The 21,699-nt window shown below is 42.3% G+C and overlaps 1 protein-coding gene across 2 annotated transcripts in view; it reads right to left on the bottom strand.

Annotated features, from left to right (window-relative positions):
- Positions 1-17,595, bottom strand: part of KBTBD8 (kelch repeat and BTB domain containing 8) — a 99,667-nt gene extending 82,072 nt beyond the window's left edge. For both annotated transcript variants that reach the window (XM_069206572.1, XM_069206573.1), the window contains exon 1: positions 17,512-17,595. In XM_069206572.1, the coding sequence (XP_069062673.1) occupies positions 17,512-17,527 (16 nt within the window). In that variant the 5' untranslated portion in view covers positions 17,528-17,595. The remainder of the gene's footprint in view (positions 1-17,511) is intronic.
- Positions 17,596-21,699: the final 4,104 nt, after the last annotated feature.

Genomic DNA, 21,699 nt, shown 5'->3' with positions numbered 1-21,699 from the left:
ACTAAATTAAATGGGTCACATTCCAAACTGTGGTTTGAAGGCTAGTCAGCCATGCCCAGTGTGACAGGGATGGATAGGAGATTTCTAGAGGATCAACTAACCAGGGAGCTGAAGGAACTGAAGAGGTAGCACAATATTAGCATCCAAAAAGATTGCCATAGAATAGCTGTCATCATAAGACAATTAAACATGTTAAGGACTAACAATGCAGAAATTCCCTTGGTAAAATGAAAAGAGTTCTTTTACGAGAAAGGGGATAAAGTGGGTACCCTCCTGGCAAGGACACTTCACTTTCAAATGGCAAAAAGATGAATTGGTCAAAATCAGGAGAGCAGCTAATGTATAGGCAATGAAGCTATGGGAAATTAAATATGTTTTCTGCAAATTTCTTCCAACACCATGTCCAAGTCAAAGAACAGAAAACAGACTTAGTCCTGCAATATGCCTCACATCCCAAACTAATGAGATGCCAGCACTGAGAAATGGAAAATCTGATTCAAATGACATAGGAGTGTAAAGTAACAAAAAAAAAAAAAAAAAAAAAAAAAAAAAAAAAAACACAGGGTTGACTTCTGGCACAATTTTAGAAAGTATTTTTCCTGCAGGTGGAAAAACCATAAGCAGAACACATTTGCACACAGTGGCAACTGGTCACAATTTATACAAGAGTGGGGGTATTTCCCTAGTCCTAAAACTGGGGAAAAAACTATAACAGTGCAGGTCTTACAGGGAGATTACTTTGTTGATTATAGACACACAAAGGTTACTAAAATACTTGCCAGACTCAATAGGTTTAAGCCCTACCTGACTATTTTATATCAAGTAGGTCTGAGTAGGATTAAGCATGGTCAGAACATCAGTCTGGTAGTAAACATAGCAAAAAAAAAAAAAACGAAAAAAAAAAAACAGGAAGATGATACTGGGTGTATGTATGTATATTTATCTTAGTCCAGATGTGGAAAAGGCATTCAACCGTATTTGCTAGGATTTCTTTAAGGCAGTCCTAAAGGAAATGGGTCTTAACGTGAAAATGAACTTTTGGGTATTACATATGAGACTCCAAAGGCAAGAGTTAGAATAATTAGCCTACACACCAGACCAGGTGTCCTCAATCACCCTTTGGTTGCATTGGTGGTGTAGCCATTGGCTGTCAGGATCAGGAAACGTGGCGACTGTAGGGAATACCCTTGACTAAGGTAAACCTAAAACATCCCTTTTTGCAGATGTTTGCTTGTTCACCTGATGGATTCAGGAAACTAACCTCCAAGGCTGTTGAGGGGATTGGATAGGACAGAGAAAGTCCCCAGTCTAAGCAAAAACAAAAATCAGAGATCGTAGTAATCTTGCTTATTGGAGATATAATGCTCTGGTTACATTCAATGGGTCCCTATCTCTTGGTAAAAAACAAAAATATTAGGAATTCAGCTCACAGATGACTGGGCAGAGTGGTATGTGGCTAAACTGGCTGTTACTATGAGCACAGAGCACTGGGTGGCCTTAGAAGATGGTGATCAGCTCACATGATTGGCAGCAAAAGGAATTGTCTCACTGTCAGTCACATAACCTACATCTTCAATCTTACTTCAGATTCTCATTTTAAAGTGTATCTGAACATTTTATTTATTATTCACAGCATATATCCAGAAAAACAACCCTAGTTTCAATCTGTGTAGGAGGGAGCAAGAGAGAATAAATAGGATGTGAACCATTTGCAGGAAGAATGACAATTCCTAATGTTCAGTTGTCCATTAGGGATCCAGAGAATGGCGAGTTAGAAGGATTTTTTAAACTGTTATGACACTCTTTAGTGTTGGCCACTAATGCCATGGAGCTGGGCTAAGGAGATCACTTCATAGTTTCATCCACAATGAGGGGAGGCATCTGTCTCTTTTCTTTACCATTTGAAAAGCTTTTTGCGTTTATAGGAGGAGGGGTTTCTTTTAACTTTAGATGGTAACTAAGTTTGAGAGGTATGCTGGGGGCTCTTTTTGATGTGTCCATCCAGAGATTATAGAGTGTGTTTAATATGATCTGCTCTTTAGTCAAATCCAGTTTCCATCATATTGGTAGTTAGATATTTTGTCGTGCGTTTTTTAAAAACAGAAGAGGATTTTGATACATTTGCAGTTTTTACAAGGTCTTCAGTGGCCTGATCAGAAAGACAGTTGAGCAGTAGAAAGTGTGGATCGCACCACTGCCTGACTGACAATGGTATGTTGGATAATGTAGAGCACACTGCAGAGGTAGTCGCGGGCATTTCTGGAAGTTGCTTGAGTTTATGCGGTGAAGGAGAGGCCTAAACCAGAGAACTAAAACTGAGATTTTTTTCAATAATGCAGAAAGTGGTTTGAAGTCTTCTCTCCATCTGAAAGTGATCACTGGTGTTTTCCCCCCCCCAAATATCAGGATTTCTGTTTTACTGGGGGTAAGTGGCCTGATCGAGGTCAATTATATTTTGTGATTTTTCAGTGAGGAAGGTACACTTGGCAAGAATCACATATGGATAAATCCTTAGAGTTCATTTGTGATGTGCACGACAACATATTTTCCCTTATTTGAAGTTGGCAATGTTTAAATGCATGGCAAGTACCTTCTTTGTGTGCCTTTCCTTAACGACATCTAGCAGACTGTACATCTTATTAATTCTGGAATATTATTATTTTTTAATTCTTTCCCTCAGATGTCTAATAAGTGCTTTGTTCAAAGTTTAAATTTTTGCTTTTGTTGTTGGGTATGCATTTGCCTACATCATTTTACATAAATCTCAGTGTAGCTTGACATTCCTGTGAAAAGGCACACAAGTTCTCACATTGAGGGGCTATTAAATGCTCTACAAATGTTGCCATACAATATGTTATCTCACTTGTAAATGGCTCTGTAGTTATACATCCTCATAGTGCATGCAATGTGCAGGGGTGTGGAATTCCTATTGGCAGACGCCCAGGACAGATTGTTTGGGGTCAAAGACAACAAGTTTTCATTATTATTCTGTCCTTGGAACAAGGAAGACCCATCTCCATCTCCTGCAGCACAAACCCTTTATCTGTCAGTTTACAGTACCGCATTATGGATCAGGGAAGGGCATTGTCTACAGTAAAGATAACATGTGTCCATATGTTAATGCTGTTCGAACTTGTATTTATGGTTCATTAATGCAAAGCATTTATTACTAGGGTGAACATGCTAAGGAAATGTAAGCTTGGACAGCAACACAGATAGTAGTTCCAGTATAAAAAGATGTGCACACATTTGCAAAGTTTAACAATATGAGGCTACGTACAATGCTCCTAGAATTTTCTCAGATTCTCTCTCTGAATGTTTGCAGAAGCTTGAAGTAAATATTGAGGATTCTTTGCTTTCAAAATCAAAAACATTCATTAAAAACAAATGCAAGTAGGAAACAAACAAACAAAAAAGTTTGCTAAACTACTTTGAAATTTTAGGTACCGTTTCTTGTTGCATCATTTTGTAATGTGGTGATGCATCCTACTATTTCCAAAATATATATCCATAATGGAAAAATCAGTGTAATCAGTTTCAGCAAGATTACGGGAAACCTGAAAATAAACAAGCATTGTCAAAGCCAGTAGGTCTGACATAGTTAGTCAGCCTTTTGGGTTTGTCAACGTGTGTCTTGGTTTTTGTAAAACTTTATTGTTGTGGCAGCAGCCTGGCCCTCATTATTGTACAAAACACTGGCAAAAAGCAAAAATATTTTTGTGTCTCAAAAAAGCACACGTTCATAACTTTAAACAAAAACTGCTTTGTGTGACAATATGCTCCTTGTGAAAGAGAGCAATACTGTTACGCATAGTGAAGGTGGGGGGGGGGGGGGGAGGAGAAGAGAGAATTTTAGGAGAAACAAAAAGGTCTTGGGTAATACCAGAAATTAAGGGCACAATTCTTAATGGAAGTCACAAAAGTGGACCCATGGTATGTCATTTTTATTTAGTGCCGATTTACGACTCATGAATTACCAAGCATTTACAGAAGTAGGCCAGGAAATGGTACTCTTAAAAAATATTGGTAAACTTCATTTTAGCTCAAGCAAATATGTAGTTGTAGCTTTGCTCATGTGAAAATCTGTTAAGCATTTACAAGTCGACTTTTCCACCAATTACTCCCCCCACCCCTACAACTGTCAGGAATACATTTCCAAGCTTTCTCAGTAAGGGAAAAGGATTAGAGACGAGCTGGTGAAACCCCCTAAAACATGCAAGTTTGTAGGTTTGCACAGACTCAAAAGGGAATTCCAACTCTGGAGCTATTGCTTACTGCTGCCTACAGCCTCAGTATGTACATTACTGGAAAGGTGGCAAAATAATGGATTTCCTAGTATAAAAACCCTACTACAGTATAAGCCCCGGCATAATCAGACAGACTATTATCTGAGCCCTTATTTAATGATATTGCTGCCATAATTTGTTGCCGCACTACATGGCACCAAAGGGACAACTGGGTTTACAGGGCAGATAGATTTATGAAGCAACCTGTCCCATGGACAAGTAGATATTTTATTAGATTTCACATCCCTGGATGCGAGAAGCTCTCCTGCCACTATGTTCCTAAACCCTGCATGAAAACGGACCTTGACTTCAAACTAGAGTGTTCTCTGTCAATTCTTTACATCCAAATGTTCCTTGTGAGTGAAACAGAGGTCGAAATAACCTATAATAACCAATAATATTAAGAAATATCTGTTGCAGAAGCCACTAACCTTTGGTTTAGGAGTAGCATGCTAGCCACCATAAAAATGCTTCAGCGCCTCGTCAGGGGCATTAAGTGCTACATAAATGCAATTAGAATAAAATACAATATAACTTTTAACAGGGTATAATGTGGGCTTCCAGGTCCTCAGACTCACACCTCTACCAGCCCCTCTGTGAGCCTTGCAATCCAGTTCTCATTCCAAAGCAGCATAAAAGATGCCAACCACTTAGGGTTAAAGGCGGCACTTAAGAAATATGCCCCACCTTGCCATTATTGTTTGAAGCATTGCGCAGATTTAAAATCTTCAATAAATTTTGATTTTTGGGCTCCAAATCAGCAAACTTCATTTAATAAAAAACATTTAGGAGACCTTTCTTAAATCAGCATGGACTGAAATAGAACTGAATTTTAACAATAAACTGAGGGGGCATGTGCCAACACTGAATAAACCACACAGTTTAAAGTTACTGACAAAACCAGTAAGACTGGCTTGTTTGTACACAAAAGGGCATTATCACTGACTGGGGAACATATGTGGGTGTCTAGAGGTTTAGTGGACTGAGGAGCTTAATGCGAGAACAGTCAATGATAACAATATAAAAAGCTTTATTATTATAGATCAAACGTCTTTACTGGAATGAGGACGTCGAAGCATGCACATTTTGTCATAAAACAAATACCATCAGCACTATAGCTCTCAAGCCCTACATAAATTATCACTCAGTTATCAGATTAAAACAAATTGCGAGCAAGTCTGAAAACAAACATTTTGATCAAATACAGATTTTCGTATTCGAAAGAATTTGTTGTGAATACCAGTTTTTCCATTTAAAAAAACATCCGGTCCCCACACATCAGCATACAGCTTTCATCATTTACTTCTATAAACTACTTGTACACATGGGCAGACTCTGCTATTCAATGCCACAGTTCACTATCGCAAGGATTTTCACAGCATTGAAAAGGATGGCCATAACATATCAAGGATTGACACCATTTTTTCAGGGTTAGCATTATTTCAATAGTGTGCACCATCATGGCAAAATTAATAACAAATACAAGTCAACCATAACTATAGAAATGGGGTCAGGACCATGCAAATGATGCCACAATATGTCAGAAATCACTGCCATTATGCCAAGGCAAGCACAACAACAAGGTTGGCCACTACTGTGCCAAGGCGGAAAAATAAATAGACGCCAAACATCACTACCATTATTCCAATGTTCACGGAGTGAAAAACACTGTGCCATGGAAGCTAACAATATATTTTAAGAATTTCCATAATGTCAGGGTCACCATGATGCTAGGGTTAGGTACCTTACAGACAGTGATGTCCTAAGTATGCCACCAGTGCAAGGTAATCAATATGACAGGTGTTAGAGACACTAACATCCACAAAAAAGCATGACATATGCACCCATGCAGAGAGAAACATTTGTAATGACACATAGGAAGCTCAGCAATTAGACGATTTTGGCTTTGTCTAGTTCCCAGAGAGTGCTCCAGATACTGGCTTGCTGCTAAGCCATACAAATAATGTCCATTTATCCTCTTGTTAAGTTGGCTGTCAGACAGCCACATGGAGGAGAGCATGGCAGGTGAAGAGAAGGCAGACTTGGTGGAACCTCCTTGGTAGAGAAGCAGCTGCACAGAAACATGGGCCTGAGAACAAGCGCAGATCACTGTACAACAAAAGTAAACACAGGACACGACAGAGGTGGCACTTCAAAAGCACTTGCTGAGTCGAAGTTCTATGAGATACGACCTTACTGGTACATAGCAACTAGTATAGATTGGTCACTCAATATCTTACAGCCACAGCACAAACACAGCAATCTCAGATACAAGCACACTGAACAGCGAGAAGCAGTAGGCAACAGTGACAAGTTCCATGTAATTGGCACAGAGATGTAGATACTGGCAATCTTGTTAACCAGACAGCTGGGACACACTATGTGCCTCATTTGTGACCATTCTTCTTGCTCTGGCATCCATGCAGGGCTTGTATTGGTTGGCTCGAGAGGTGGGTAGGTTGTCTCATTCATGACTTCTAGAATGTTATGCCTGAATAATATACTTAGAAACACGTGAGAAGATAAATCCAGTTTCTAACACTTTTCAAGATCCAACACATGGAGTAACTACTAGCAACAACCCTTGGCATGATCGCTAGAATAAAGCACGACAAACATAACTAAAATAATGCAGAATCTTTGTTATTCATTTTTTTCATTACAAATAGGGAAAACTCAAGGCTATCCACATTCCTGAAGTGCTTAAAAGTATGATCCACTAAATAATGGTAACACTGGGACCAACTAGGGGGCACCAAATCATTGCTACTATAAAATCATAAGCAAGCCAGTCTGGAACACATGCATTATAATCCAGAGGAAAAAGGCAGGAAAAGAGAAACAACTTCAAGTCCCACTGTGTTTGACACTCACTTTTCAGAGTGCCAAGTATCTAGGGACCAGTGTAATGGCAAAGATGCTCATGTTCCAAATGCAAGTAAGGCCATACTATCTCCACCATCAATAGCTAGGTTCCTGTTGGGCGTCTGTCCCTTAACTCCACCTTTTCAAAAAGCTTACAGCGGGTTTAAAATGTCATACATAAGGCAAGCTAGCAATTCTCACTTGTCCAATCTCTTTTTCATAATCTTATGCAAAGTATGATGTGCCTCCAGGACTCTTCAACCATACATAAGTTACGCAATGTACAGTGTGCAACTTTCACCATACTGGTAAAATGAAAAAGGCAGACATTGCATTTATGACCAGTTACTCTTCGGAAAGCTGGGATTTAAAAAACAAAAAAAAAAAACAAAAAAAAAAAAAAAACACAGTACTACTTTCGGGGTGCCAACTACTCTTCGCAAATAACTTATAAAACTTACTTTAAAGATGAGGCAGCTATAAGCCACAATGCAGATTCGTTCCTACTCCTAATTAGTATGCTCTTATAAAGTCGAGGAACTACTTTTGTTAATACTGTATACAATGTTTTCCTCAAAAATATTTGTTAGAACTGTTGCACGAAATTAATTGTGTTTAACAGCACATAACAGATGTCCAAAAATATTCAGTTGGTACAGTTTTAATGCCCTCATTCAACTACTTATCTTCAAACTTCATTAACTGAGGCAATAACCACACTAATGTGCAGAAGTCCCTACGTATATACAATTAAACACACACAACACCTTGCTTCCCCAGTCTGGCCTACCTGTCCCAATATTCACAGTGCCATCAGTCATGTTGGTACACAAAATGCACTTCCCCAATTCCCATGCAACAAGTCTTCAACCATATCACCACTTGTATAGTTTCAGCATCCACATACCTGACTATGAAGCAGTCACTGCCACATTGCATGGTATATTCAAGACCATGAAGCATTACCAACTTCTCCTGGTACACTAAACAATCTTCTTCTCCTTCCCTAGTAGGTGTAATGTATCACCACCTAAACGGAGGGAGAACAAAAACAAAAAAAAAAAAACAAAAAAAAACACACACCTCTCTCGCTCTCTCTCTCTCTGTCTCTCCCCCCTCTCTCCCCCCCCTCTCTCCCCTCCCCCCCCTCCCTCCCTCCCTCTCCCCCCCTCCCTCCCTCCCTAGTAGGTGAAAAATGCAAGGTCAATTCTCTACATTTAGTAGCTTCACAAGCTTGGAAAGTCTAGAAAGCATTTCATGAACACACCAAACAGCAATCTTAGAACTGTGTCATTGTTTGTTGTCTGCCTGAATGCAACATAATTACATAATCATTGTCAAAGCCAACTGGTGTATCCTCTACGGTGTCTTTTATATGCAATACAGATTGCATTACAATTTAATAAAAGAATAGAATTGTATGGAAGTTTTAGGTTTCACATGTAATTAGGTTTGGTGTGACCGCACCATTTCGGCAAATACATTGTATTCAATACGTGCTGCATACACTTACAAAGGGGCTTCATGTCAGCCTTTAACTTTTGGCAAGAGACATTGATGGATCATCAGGACAAGTCAAGATTTTTCATTAGTGTTTAGAAATTGTTTTAAGGACATAATACTCTTAATTAAAATGTCCTTAAATGATCCAATCTTCCCGCACTCACCCCTCAAATAAACTCCACAAATCATTAAAGCCACCATAGACTTTGGTCGTATAACGCTGAAAACACTATAAAATGTTTGTTACCATCACCCTGTACACATAATAGCAAGGACCATCAAGTCTTAAATCCGCAGACAATACTAAATCACCCCACACTTAATTTAAAAAAAGTTAGCCATGGCACATGCAATATCTAAATATTCAAAATTTACCAATAGTGCAACTGCTTCATACAGATGCCTTATACTGTATTTTATAAAGAGAGGTTTTAAAAATCAAAACAAAGAGCTTTATAAAAATGAAGACAATCTAATAAAAAAAAAAAAAAGGTAGAAATTTACATTTTGGAGCCATAACCCACATCCGCAAATATTCTCAGTGACTAAGAGTGCATCAAATTTTTTGGCCCTTTGATAATGGAAATGTAATGCAATTTGAAATTTTAATAATGATAAATGAAGCTGCAAGTCTGGGAAAGAGGATATGTACTAGAACACCCTCAAGATTCCAACATATAATTTGCTGAGACCCTCCCACTTACATGCTCCAAATCCCAGTGCCAAGATGCTCTTCTACAGGTCTACTTTAGTTGACTTTGAGAGATGAGAAGCTTCCGACAGTTTAAATTCCTCAATGCTGCCAAGATTTTTCCAAGTTTGCTTCTGACTTGCCCTGCCCATTTAAGTTCACTTTCAACAATTTCATTAGCACAGAATACTGATACTTTCTGAACTGCAGAGGACCAGAGTTTAGCCCAAAATTGCAGGGTTAATTTGTAGGCCAAGTAATTCCAGGCCAGCAAATCCTCCTCTAATCATATTGCTGGGGCCATTGTGCCTTTTGGGAGGCCTAGCAATTCCTTCAGACACTTTGCCTCCATACTTAGTGACAGTAACAATTGTTGGATCACACAGTAGAATTGTATTCTCACATCTTCCAATCGGCTTTGATGCGTCCTTTTGCTTTTTGTGGAATGCATGAAGAACAGTTTTAAAGCTGAAAAGAGGACTTTTATCACACTTAATTATCTAATTAATGGATTCTATATAAAAAGCAATTTTAAATTTTGCGCTGCAGCAGAAATGTTTAATTTGCTTTTGTCATAGCAGGCTAGGAGACATAAGGCTCTGCATTACCGAGATGTAAATATCCAGACCTCCTTTAATTCGAAGCAACATACAGTTGCTACTGACAACCAAGCAGGACACAGGAAAACTGCAGTGTTACTATACAGCCAACAGATGTCCTCAAAGGAGGATACAACTGGGTGAAAGCAGAAGTTGCACTATATACCAACAAAGGTCTTCACAGAAGACTACAATGGAGATGGCATTTGCGCTATTCTCCTGACAGATTCTATCAGAGAAGGTAGAGGACTGTAGTTGTATTAAAGGGAAGATTGGTACACTAACATAAAATTATAATAATGTGGGGGAGAGGGACTAGAGCTAAAGCTACGCTAAATGGTCTCATAAAACATCAGTGCTGACGGAAGGCAGGCAGCGGCATAACATTCAAAGGATGGCAGCACTGAGTGTCATAGCTGTTCCTAGGTGAACACTTAATGGTTTATTCAGTTTAACTTTCTCCCTGCATTCTGTTATTTGCAATCTTTTATTAAGAACTACACACGAACAGAAGAACCAGACAAAGGAATTACATTTGGCATTCTTGCAATATTCATGCATAGCAGTCAGAAGATTAAGCAATGTAACCTCTGGTATTCTTTGTAAATGTGAAACGATAATCAAACAAAGGCATAAGTGTTCACTGACAAAGCTGACATCATCAGAAATGCATACAGCAGTACCCTGCATCTAGGTTCAGGTTTTCCACAACCCCAGACAAGTGCGAAAAAGCTGAAGTGTCCTTTGCAGCCTAAAGATGTCCTCACAAGTAAGTACAATGGAGATAACAGTCCAGCACCATAAGCCTTCTAACAGTTGACTTCAGTGGAGAAGGCAAGGGTGCATGAAAGCTACCCTATACTATCAAAGGAACTCCTCACAGAAGAGTGCAAAAGAGATGGAAAACTTGTTTTACTCTACTACCAACAAAGGTTCTCACTGAAGAGTACAATGGTGTCACAGTCCTTGCTGAGTGTTCACTATAGAAGAGCAAATTATGCAACAGGCACACAATTTGGACATCTTGAGAAAATACATACTGCAGTGCTTTGCACCTGAGTCCAAGTGCAATAAAGAAACAAACTTCAGCAATGTCACATTTGCCATGCACTGACTTCTACCACTAAACGTTTTCTTTATTTTAGCAATTACACAATGGAAAAATCGACAAGTATCTCGGGATGGCTTAAATATCCTGCAGTGTCTGCAAGCAATGATAATATCTTACTGCAACAGCAGTGCTTTGGGAAAAGGAGCAAGGGCTGCAAAGCTGTTGCAGTTCCTCAGGTTGTTACCAGAGGTCACTCTAAAGTCAGCTGCAATTGCTTGAAATGTCAATCCCATAACATGGAGTTGGCATTGGAGTATCTAGAGTGTGTACATAAACAGGAATGTGGAATTCCCAACACCCGGGACATATTGTTTGGGGTCAAGGGCAACAAGTTTTCATATTAATTTTGTCCTTGAGACAAGTAGGTCCAATCCCCTGCAGCACAAACCCTTTGGCTGCCAGTTTACAAAGCAGGGAACTGTCTGCAGTTGAGCTAATATGTGTATCCATTGGTTAATGCTGTTCGGACTTGTATTTATCGTTCAATAATGAAAAGCCTTCATTATTAGTGTGAGCACTAATTTAAAAAAAAAAAAAAATTATAAAAAAAAAAAAAGGATTCCGGAGAAGTGTACACACATTTGAAAAGTTTAGCAATGAGGCGAAGTATAATGTTCCCAGAATGCTCTATGATTAGATGCAAATGTTTGCAGAAGCTTGTAAGCAAGAGTTATGATTCTTTGCTTTCAAAATAAAATGTTTAGAAAAACATACAAGTTGGAACTTTTAGGTGCTATTTCTTTGTAGCGTCTCTTAGTTAAATGTGTTGATGCATGCTAGTATTTCCCAAAAATATTTCTAATGCAAATATCAGTGTAACCATTTCAACAGGATTATGGGACGCATGAAAACAAGGACTGGCAAAACCAACCGATTCAACATTTTTTTGTGAGTCTTTCGGTTTCTTCAATGCTTTTCTTGTTTTGACATGGCTTTTGTAACACTTTATTGTTGTGGGAGCTGCCGGGCCCTCATCACTGAAACAAACACTGGCAAAAAGAAAAAAACGTTTTTGGTCTCAAAAACCACACATTCCCAACAGTGGCGTAAGAAAGGCCCTGCAGCCTCCCTCGAAGGTGCCCCCCTCAGCAAAGCACCTGCCCTGAGTGAATCAGGGGGTGTGGGGGGGGGGGTTAAGGAGAGGGGCTGCATGTTCTTTGCGCCAGGGGGACCACGTCCAGTTTTGTTAGACCACTGAATGCCACAGTACTTCCTGGAACTGAACAAAAACTACTTTGTGTGCCAATATGGTCCTTGAGGAAGAGCGAATGCGATCACTCACAGTAAAGCCAGACAATGGATAGAGAAATATAAGTTTAATAAAAACAAAATGTCTGTTAACACCAGACCAGATTACAGACACTATTCTTAAACAAAGTAAAAAAAGTGCACCCATGGTTTATGTCTTTGAATTGGTGGCTTTCATTAATTAACAAGATCTTACAGAAGTAGATCAGGAAATCAGACTCCTAGAAAATATTTGTGAACTGTATTTTAGTACCAGCAAATATACATGTGTAGGTTTGCTCATGTGAAAATGTATTGAGCGCTTACAAGTTCACTTTTCCACCAACTACTTTTTTCCCCCCACAACCCTGAAAGATCTTCTACTCCTGCCACTGTCAGGAGTAAAATTTCCAACCTTTCTCGTTAAGGGAAAAGATTAGAGAAGAGCTGCTGAAAATCCTCAAAACGTGCAAGTTAGTAGGTTTGCAGACTTAAAGGCATTCCAGCTTTGGAACTATTGCTTACTGCTTCCTCCAGCCCCAATATGTAAATCTGGGGAAAGGTGGAAAAATAAGAAAATTTCTATAGTAGGGATTACAATTGCAAGTATGCAAGCCCTACTATAGTAGTAGCCCTGGCAGAATCAGCGAGGCTATTATCAGAGCTCTTACATAATTAGATTGCTGTCACAATTTGTCACCGCACTACATGGTCCCAAACGGACAAGTAGATTTGTTTTCTTTTTTTTACAGGACAAGTAGATTTAAGAAGCAAGCTGTCCATTGGACAAGAAGATATTTTATTAAATTCCACACCCCTGAATAAACATACCAAATGTGGGTGATCGTGATTAGTCAACACTGGAACTTAAAATAAATATCCTGAGTTTAATTAAAATAATGAATGGCATCTTACTATTCATAGGCATTAGCAGTCACTTTGAATCACAAGCCTCTAAAAAGTTCAATTCTTGGGGAACTATTTTTTATTTAGATGTATGTTTTTATATGCAAGGAAAAATTCAGTTACTCAAAGTGAGGGCATCCAGTGACTGAACTGGGCTGGTCCTTTGACCTATACTTTGTGCTCTAGTGGGAAAGAACATATTTTAAATTACATCTGAAAAGAGAAATGGTAAAAAAGTGCTGATTGAGAGCCTCTATACAAGTGAGTATCTTTTTAAAAAATTTTAAGGAAAAAATATGGCTGGCATACAGCTTACGCTGTCTTTAGGCAAGTCCTTATATATTTAAAAAAAAAAAAAAAAGGCATAGTAAAAATAAAACTGCTTCCTCCTTAAAGATCAGCCATGAAAATAAGATACAACAAAAATAACCAAGGAAAAATGCCATCAATACTTAGTCAGCCATTTTATAAAAAATATTTTTTGCATGCATCGTCATATTCTGTGCTATCTTTCCTCAAGAAGTTTTTTCTTTTTCTTTTTTTTTTACCTGTAATTAACAAGAAAAAAAAAAAAAAAAAAAAGAGTCTACAAGTTTACCTGGTTTCACAAACTTTAGGATCAAATTGCCACCTTCCTAATCCCAACCCCAATAATAGGAGCTTCGAGAAAAATCAGTTCCACAAATTCATAAATAGTTTTGCTATCTATGATCAGAGTTAGGCACCAGTATCCCTACCAAGTTTAAAGCAATGAAAATACCACACAAACATGTTTTCATATCAGTTTCTAGGAAAACCACTCCATAAAAGAATGAACCGCCATAAATCATAAGGATACCCATGAACGACAACCAGTAGTTAAGCTGAATAGGACAACAATAAAATACAAGTGGACAATAAATATAACAAGCATTTTCAATGCAACAGGTCTCGCATTTGCTCGAGTTAGAGCTATTAGCGTTATAAAGAAAGTAGCGCGATCGAGCTGCATGGAAAATAAACAGATAAAGTAGTCCGGACCCCAGGCTGAAAAACATCGAGCCTCGTATGTTTTTAGTAGTTTACCGGTGCTCTGTAGGTGGGCTAGCACCGGAAAACGCATGACGTATGCATGCATTTCACAAATGAAAGCAAGCAGATTTTAAAAGGCAAGCCCACGAACCAATGTAAGTGACTGACGTGACATGGGCGTGGATTGAAGCCCAAAGAGAGACTACAGAATTGATGGAGCGCTTTGCGCTCCCCCATAAAAAGGATGAATGTTTGGGTGTAAACAAACTTGTCAAGCATTTATTGGTCATAGTTTCCTGACTGGATATGTTCAGGGAAAACCAATAGTACTTTAATCCCATAGAGGCAAGGGAAACGAGTGGGAGACTTCCACGTTCATTATAATGGCACTGCAGTAATGTGGGAGCTGAAATCTGCGAGAGGCCGTGGTACATAAGCATAGTAGGCATGAGTTGATCAATAGTAATAACATGCAAATGCCACATTGGGGGTGATGGGGAGAAAAATGGGAGAAGGAAGGGACTCATCCTTTCTACTGATGTGTAGTATTATAGTTGGCATTGAAATTGCATGTTTATAGACTTACATTAAGTGAATTTTAAAAATGATTTATCACATCCTGAAGGCCACTTTACAATATGGTACACATGAAAACCATTCTCAAATACAATCTTTCTCCTGGATGCACAATGCTAGAACAACCCAAATCAGTTATGAGATGAAGCCCTCAAGTTTTTAAGTTATAACAGAAAAATCGGTTTAACGGTTATTTGACACTACCTTTCACATACGTAAGTGTTTGCATACTTACACCGTAAATATATATGAAATACCTACGCCCTAAACCAAATCCCTCATTCACAGATTCCTTATCCATCTATCTTGGCACACAAAGGTCCCAACCAACTACCAAGATTTACACACCATGGCCTCGCCCAGAGTTCTAGTGGCATACCCTGCTCTCCTCCCGTGGAACACACATTTTTCTCATCTTCAATTTATTGTAGATTTTTTTATAGAGAGCCGTTAGAGCCCTAAAACTGTAATATTGATTTACAACACAGGGTACCAGGTCATAAACTTGCACAACATCCACAGGGGGAAGAGGAACGTAACTATGTTAGCGAGACAAGTGAGAGCTCTGCACATTTGTTGCTGACATCAGAGCATTACAAAAATATATATATATATACACCTACGTAATCAGCGTGTTTAAACACACCCAAAATCAACACAACCGTAAGATGCGGAGGATGTATACATTTGCAAAATCCAGCAATTTAGGAATAGAAAAAGGAGTGGTTAGTGTATGAAGGATAAAGGGAGGGCATTTAAACCTCTGCTTGGTGATAAGAATTTAACACAATGGGGGTGATTCTGACCCCGGCGGGCCGGGGTCGGCGGGAGCACCGCCAACAGGCTGGCGGTGCTCCGCAGGGCATTCTGACCGCGGCGGTATGGCCGCGGTCAGAAAAGGAAAACCGGCGGTGTCCCGCCGGTTTTCCGCTGCCCTGCTGAATCCTCCATGGCGGCGCAGCTTGCTGCGCCGCCATGGGGATTCCGACCCCCTCACCGCCATCCTGTTCCTGGCGGTTTCGCCCGCCAGGAACAGGATGGCGGTGAGGGGTGTCGTGGGGCCCCTGGGGGCCCCTGCAGTGCCCATGCCAATGGCATGGGCACTGCAGGGGTCCCCGTAAGAGGGCCCCACTTTGAATTTCAGTGTCTGCTCAGCAGACACTGAAATTTGCGACGGGTGCTACTGCACCCGTCGCACACCTTCCACTCCGCCGGCTCCATTCGGAGCCGGCTTCATCGTGGAAGGTTGTTTCCCACTGGGCTGGCGGGCAGCCTTTTGGCGGTCGCCCGCCAGCCCAGTGGGAAACCCAGAATGACCGCCGCGGTCTTTTGACCGCGGTACGGTCTTCTGGCGGTCCCAGCCAGGCCGGCGGCTACCGCCGCCGGCCGGGGTCAGAATGACCCCCAATGTGTCTAATAAAGTGACATATTATGGCCAGTAATTCCTTGCTTATTCTGCTGCCATTGATCATAGAGAGCCCTTACCTGTTTCACAGAGCACCATCATCCTCTTGTTTCAGTACACACAATAGTTTCACTCACCGGTCTGGTACACTTTACTCTTGTGCACCTGTTCTTATACGCAACATCACCTACAGCTCTGAAAGCAATACTGTGCAGTTATCCTCTTCGGCCTTTCCCAAGACACAGTACCATCATCTACCTACAATGGTACAACATACCTTCCACATACAACCACTAGATTTTTCTCCCACCCACCGTTTGGGGCAAAGGTAATGTCATCAACCTATGCTTTTGCTTTTAGTACTAAAACTCACTACTATCTACAAACATTCCCAAAAGTCAACTACCCTAACATAAATAACACTCATCCCGGATCTGGAAAGCAATTGCCCCGCCTATGCTCTCACTTATGTATGCCCAAAACAGCACCTGCAATGAAACTCACCGTGCTCCAACACCACGGGTCGGCTACACTGCCTTGCCCTATACATCTTGTACACACGAGGTCACTCAGGGGCGTAACCCAGGACTCTGCTGGATCTGTGGAGAGGGGTGGGGGTGTCACCCTACAATAGGAGGAGGGAATTCAGCCCAAGGCCCATTAATACTCGTGAGATACGAGAGATTTGGGTGCCCCTCCATATATTCTAAGGAGGATGGCGGCGTATTTTTTGAGTTACCTTATTGAGGCGTAATGTCTCGGTTTCTAGTATTTAGCCTCCTGTATTGGTACACAGTGGCTTCCGTGCCAGCTTGCCCCGCACTTGTAATGCAATGCACCTGTCATATTCTCTAAAAAATAAATAAATAAAAAACTCGTGCCGCAGCACACAGCAGGCTTTCACCTGCCTTCTCTCTTGTACATATGGCCGACTTCATAGTACTCACTACCCGAAATGCAACTATTCATGTACAAACACACGAAGCTTTCCTCTCCGACCCTCACTGACCACCTCCTTTAAGACGCCTTACCTGGTATTTAAGATGAACCCACACACTCATACATTGAGATGTCACACCCCTGTAGCTGCACTGAATTGAAACCCCCACCGTTGCAATCCATTCAGCGATCTGCTTCACCTCCCTGCTACACAAACTAAACAAGACACTAATAGTGACAACAAAAAAGGTTCTTTCATCAACCATGACCGCCTACAGCACACATTAACACAACATTGTAGAAGGCATAGTAAACAAATCAACGGAGACAAACTGTCACAGCCACAGAGACAGCGCCTCAGCCCCTGTCTGAACCCTCGGCCCGGCACCGACCTCCTAATGCGGCCATTCTCCTTCGGCAGACTACAAGCAGACGTCATCCGCCTTGCTCACTGAGGCCGGATATTTAACCACGGCCAATACAATTTACGGAAACAGGCAACCCCATGACGTTAAGCGTTTCTACTGGCGATAGCTCGCGTGGGATCCCGGGGTTTGTAGTTTTCATCACAGATACGGCAGGTTTTAGAACAGTAGACTTCCGGGCTCTTGTTGACATGTTCATGCGCAGCATGTGGCACTTGACAGTACGTCAAAGACAACGAGTGGGGCTGGGGTAGTGCGTCAGTACCGTGGGGCCATTTGTAGATGGGACAATCTTACGGGACCTCTTCAGCTCTGGGCTCACTTTCTGCCTATGTTAGCATGTTTATGTCTGTGCGCTTTTTAAACTACATTTTGTTTTAATTCATCATCCAGAAATCTAAAGTTTTCATGATCGATGCGTGAATAGTTCAGATTTCAAGTAGTAGTCCATACTTTATAATGATTTGAGAAGATTACTGGTTGGGGTTGCCACATGACCAGTTTTCTACGGACCCCAACGGTATTTTGATGTCCTGGTCGGTACAAAAAAGCTTAATCACCTAAAGCTGATATTATTTAACCTTTATCTGTACATACTTCAAACAGCAAAAATGAATAGAAAGCACGTATAAATCTGTTCGTGAGCTGATTTAATGGTCCGTCCGTCAGTATTTTTTCTCTTGGAAAGGTTGCAACCCTACTACAGGCCCCAGAATAAAAAGTCAAAGATCTGGATGCAGAAAGAGCTATCCGAGAAAATGGATGTGGGAAGAACAGAAGATGTATTAGTTAAAGTAGAGCCCACAATAGAACACTACACTTGCTGATGAACATGTCCAACTGTCAAAGGACAGCTGAAGCTCCACAGGCATCATGGTGACACATGCCTGGACGTTAATTTGGGGGGTGGGGGGGAGGACAAGGAATTGTTTTGCAGCTGTGAACCCTGTCTTGTCCATTGCAAACACTGGTACTGCCCTTGCAACCCCACAAGATGAGGATAGCTGCCAAGTTTCTCAGGTTCAGCATGATGTTCTGTTGCAGTCCAGATGTTTTCCTTAGGATTCTGGTAGTTGAAGTCCTGTTTTATATTGGAATAAACAAGACTATAAATCCTAGAATTCCAAGAAAAAACATGAAATGAAGGGGCAAATCACACATGGTGACAGGTAACTTAGGGCTGGGCTAATTTGGTGATACTTGCGGCTCTGGCGAGAAAGGGAGGGATTGTGGATGTAGGCTCTGCAATTAATAAATCTGTGCTTTTAATTAATATTAGCGAGTCACAAATACAATGGTTACACGGTATTTAATATAACAAAAAACCTAAGCTTGACAGTGGAAGACCTTGACGTACTTGTGTTTTCAAACAGCACATTTCAAATGTGTGTGAGCCAAAGGGCCTTACACTGACTTGTTTTCTCCTCCTTGCCTCTGCATTGAGAAGCCTCAAATGTGATTTTCATTAATTAATTGTATGAAATTCAGTTTTCTGTACGGTCTTGCTTGTACTGTACAATTTACTGTAACATTTTCAAAATATTATTTTCATGTTTCTGATGCCCTTGGAGAGGACAGATTTACAACTGTACACAATTGAAGGCCAATTCCTTAGGCCAAACGGAGGCATTGCTTATATTTGTTAATAATGTGATTGTGTTTTCAATTGTAGGACATAGTACAGGATTATTCAATAGATGTAGAGTAAAAATCATTATACCAAATTATGGGGGTCATTACAACCCTGGCGGACGGTTTTAAAGCAGCGGTAATACCGCAAACAGGCCGGCGGAAAAAAAAGGGAATTATGACCGTGGCGGAAACCGGCAACATAGACAGCCACTTTAACACTCCGACCGCCACGGCGGTACAGACAAGCAGTGCGGCGGTCACTGCCAACAGACAGGCGGAAGACAAAGTACCGCCCACAGTATTACAACAGGCCAATCCGCCACCTTTTCCGGGGCGGATTCACCGTGGATAAAAACACGGCGGAAACAGCTTTTTCAATGGGAAAACGCTCACCTGAACAAACTCCACGAGGAAGGAGGGCACCATGGAGCCGGAACTCCAAATACTCCCTGCGCTTGTCTTCCTGTTCCTCTACGAACATCAGCAACAGCGTCGCCGAAGACAACAGTGAGTACTGCACCTACGACATAGGGGGGGGAGGCAAAAGTCACGGACACACACATGGAACACCCCCACCCCCACCCCCAACCCGACCCTCACCCACTACAACACACACACCAATGCATTTTCGAACATCACAGTAACAACCCCCAACCCCCCGGAAGAATGCTAAGACAAAAGGAAATGAGTTCAACCATTGTAATGCATAAAAAAACAGTTAGCTCATATATACATCAATATATACACATTCCAAATATATACATCACGATTAGTAGTACAGGTATGCACATTTCAATGTCTGTGGACCACTGGGCCCCAAATGCATGGGCGAGGCCCACACACGATACCTGTCCTGGAACGGAGAGAACACTGCAGGGGCATCAGATAGAAATACAAGAGGCACCTCAGGGGGAAGGGAAGGGGGGGCACCTCAGCCGGATGACTGCACCACGCCAGATCCACGACGGGGCTCCATGCCCATTAATGTATCCTGGGGAGTGCAAAGCCACAGTCTCTCAAGTCTCTACAATGGGTGGTTTGCCCACTGCTGTATCCTGGGGAGTGCAAAGCCACAGTCTCACAAGTCTCTACAGTGGGTGGTTTGCCCACTGCTGTATCCTAGGGAGTGTAAAGCCACAGTCTCACAAGTCTCTACAGTGGGTGGTTTGCCCACTGCTGTATCCTGGGGAGTGCAAAGCTACAGTTTCACAAGTCTCTACAGTGAGTGGTTTGCCCACTGCTGTATCCTGGGGAGTGCAAAGCCACAGTCTCTCAAGTGGATAACAGTCTCCACTGGTTCTGGAGGGGGACTGGTGCCCAGAGTGCTTCATCCTGTGCAGGACAGATGGAGTGGATGCAGGTCTCCATTGGTTCTGGAGGGGGACTAGTGCCCAGAGTGCTTCATCCTGCCAAGGACAGACGGAGTGGATGCAGGTCTCCACTGGTTCTGGAGGGGGACTGGTGCCCAGAGTGCTTCATCCTGTGCAGGACAGACGGAGTGGATGCAGGTCTCCACTGGTTCTGGAGGGGGACTGGTTCCCAGAGTGCTTCATCCTGTGCAGGACAGACAGAGTGGATGCAGGTCTCCACTGGTTCTGGAGGGGGACTGGTGCCCAGAGTGCTTCATCCTGCCAAGGACAGACGGAGTGGATGCAGCTCTCCACTGGTTCTGGAGGGGGGCTGGTGCCCAGAGTGCTTCATCCTGTGCAGGACAGACGGAGTGGATGCAGGTCTCCACTGGTTCTGGAGGGGGACTGGTGCCCAGAGTGTTTCATCCTGTGCAGGACAGACAGAGTGGATGCAGGTCTCCACTGGTTCTGGAGGGGGACTGGTGCCCAGAGTGCATCACTCACCCCGTGACGGTCCCTGTTGCGTCACTGCCCCTGCCGCTCATGGGCTAGCGGTGCTTGAGTTGGCGGTGCTTGCCCTGTTCAGCGGTGCTTGCCTTTGCTGTCTCTGACCTGTTCAGCGGTGCTTGCCATGGCGGTCTTTGCCCTGTTCAGCGGTGCTTGCCTTTGCTGTCTCTGACCTGTTCAGCGGTGCTTGCCATGGCGGTCTTTGCCCTGTTCAGCGTTGCTTGCGATGGCGGTCTTTGCCCTGTTCAGCGGTGCTTGCCATGGCGGTCTTTGCCCTGTTCAGCGGTGCTTGACTTTGCTGTCTCTGACCTGTTCAGCGGTGCTTGCCATGGCGGTCTTTGCCCTGTTCAGCGGTGCTTGCCATGGTGGTCTTTGCCCTGTTCAGCGGTGCTTGACTTTGCTGTCTCTGACCTGTGCTGCGGTGTGTGCCATGGCGGTCCCTCATTGCCCAGCGGGGCTGTGGCTGCCGGGGCCCTCCTGGGCACTGACTCTGGCGGTGGTCTCCTGACCAATGACGATAGTGCTGCCCTCCTGGGCACTGACTCCGGCGGTGGTCTCCTGACCAGTTACAATGGGGCTGGCGGTGTCGTCTTGGGCAGCGGGGAGGATGGCGGCCTTCTCCGCCGTGCTGCTGTTGCCAGACTTTGGGGACTTCTTCTGCCCCTTA

The sequence above is a fragment of the Pleurodeles waltl genome, chromosome 9 (assembly GCF_031143425.1).
Source record: "Pleurodeles waltl isolate 20211129_DDA chromosome 9, aPleWal1.hap1.20221129, whole genome shotgun sequence".
NCBI lineage: Eukaryota > Metazoa > Chordata > Amphibia > Caudata > Salamandridae > Pleurodeles > Pleurodeles waltl.
This window is presented reverse-complemented; position numbering and strand designations above follow the sequence as displayed.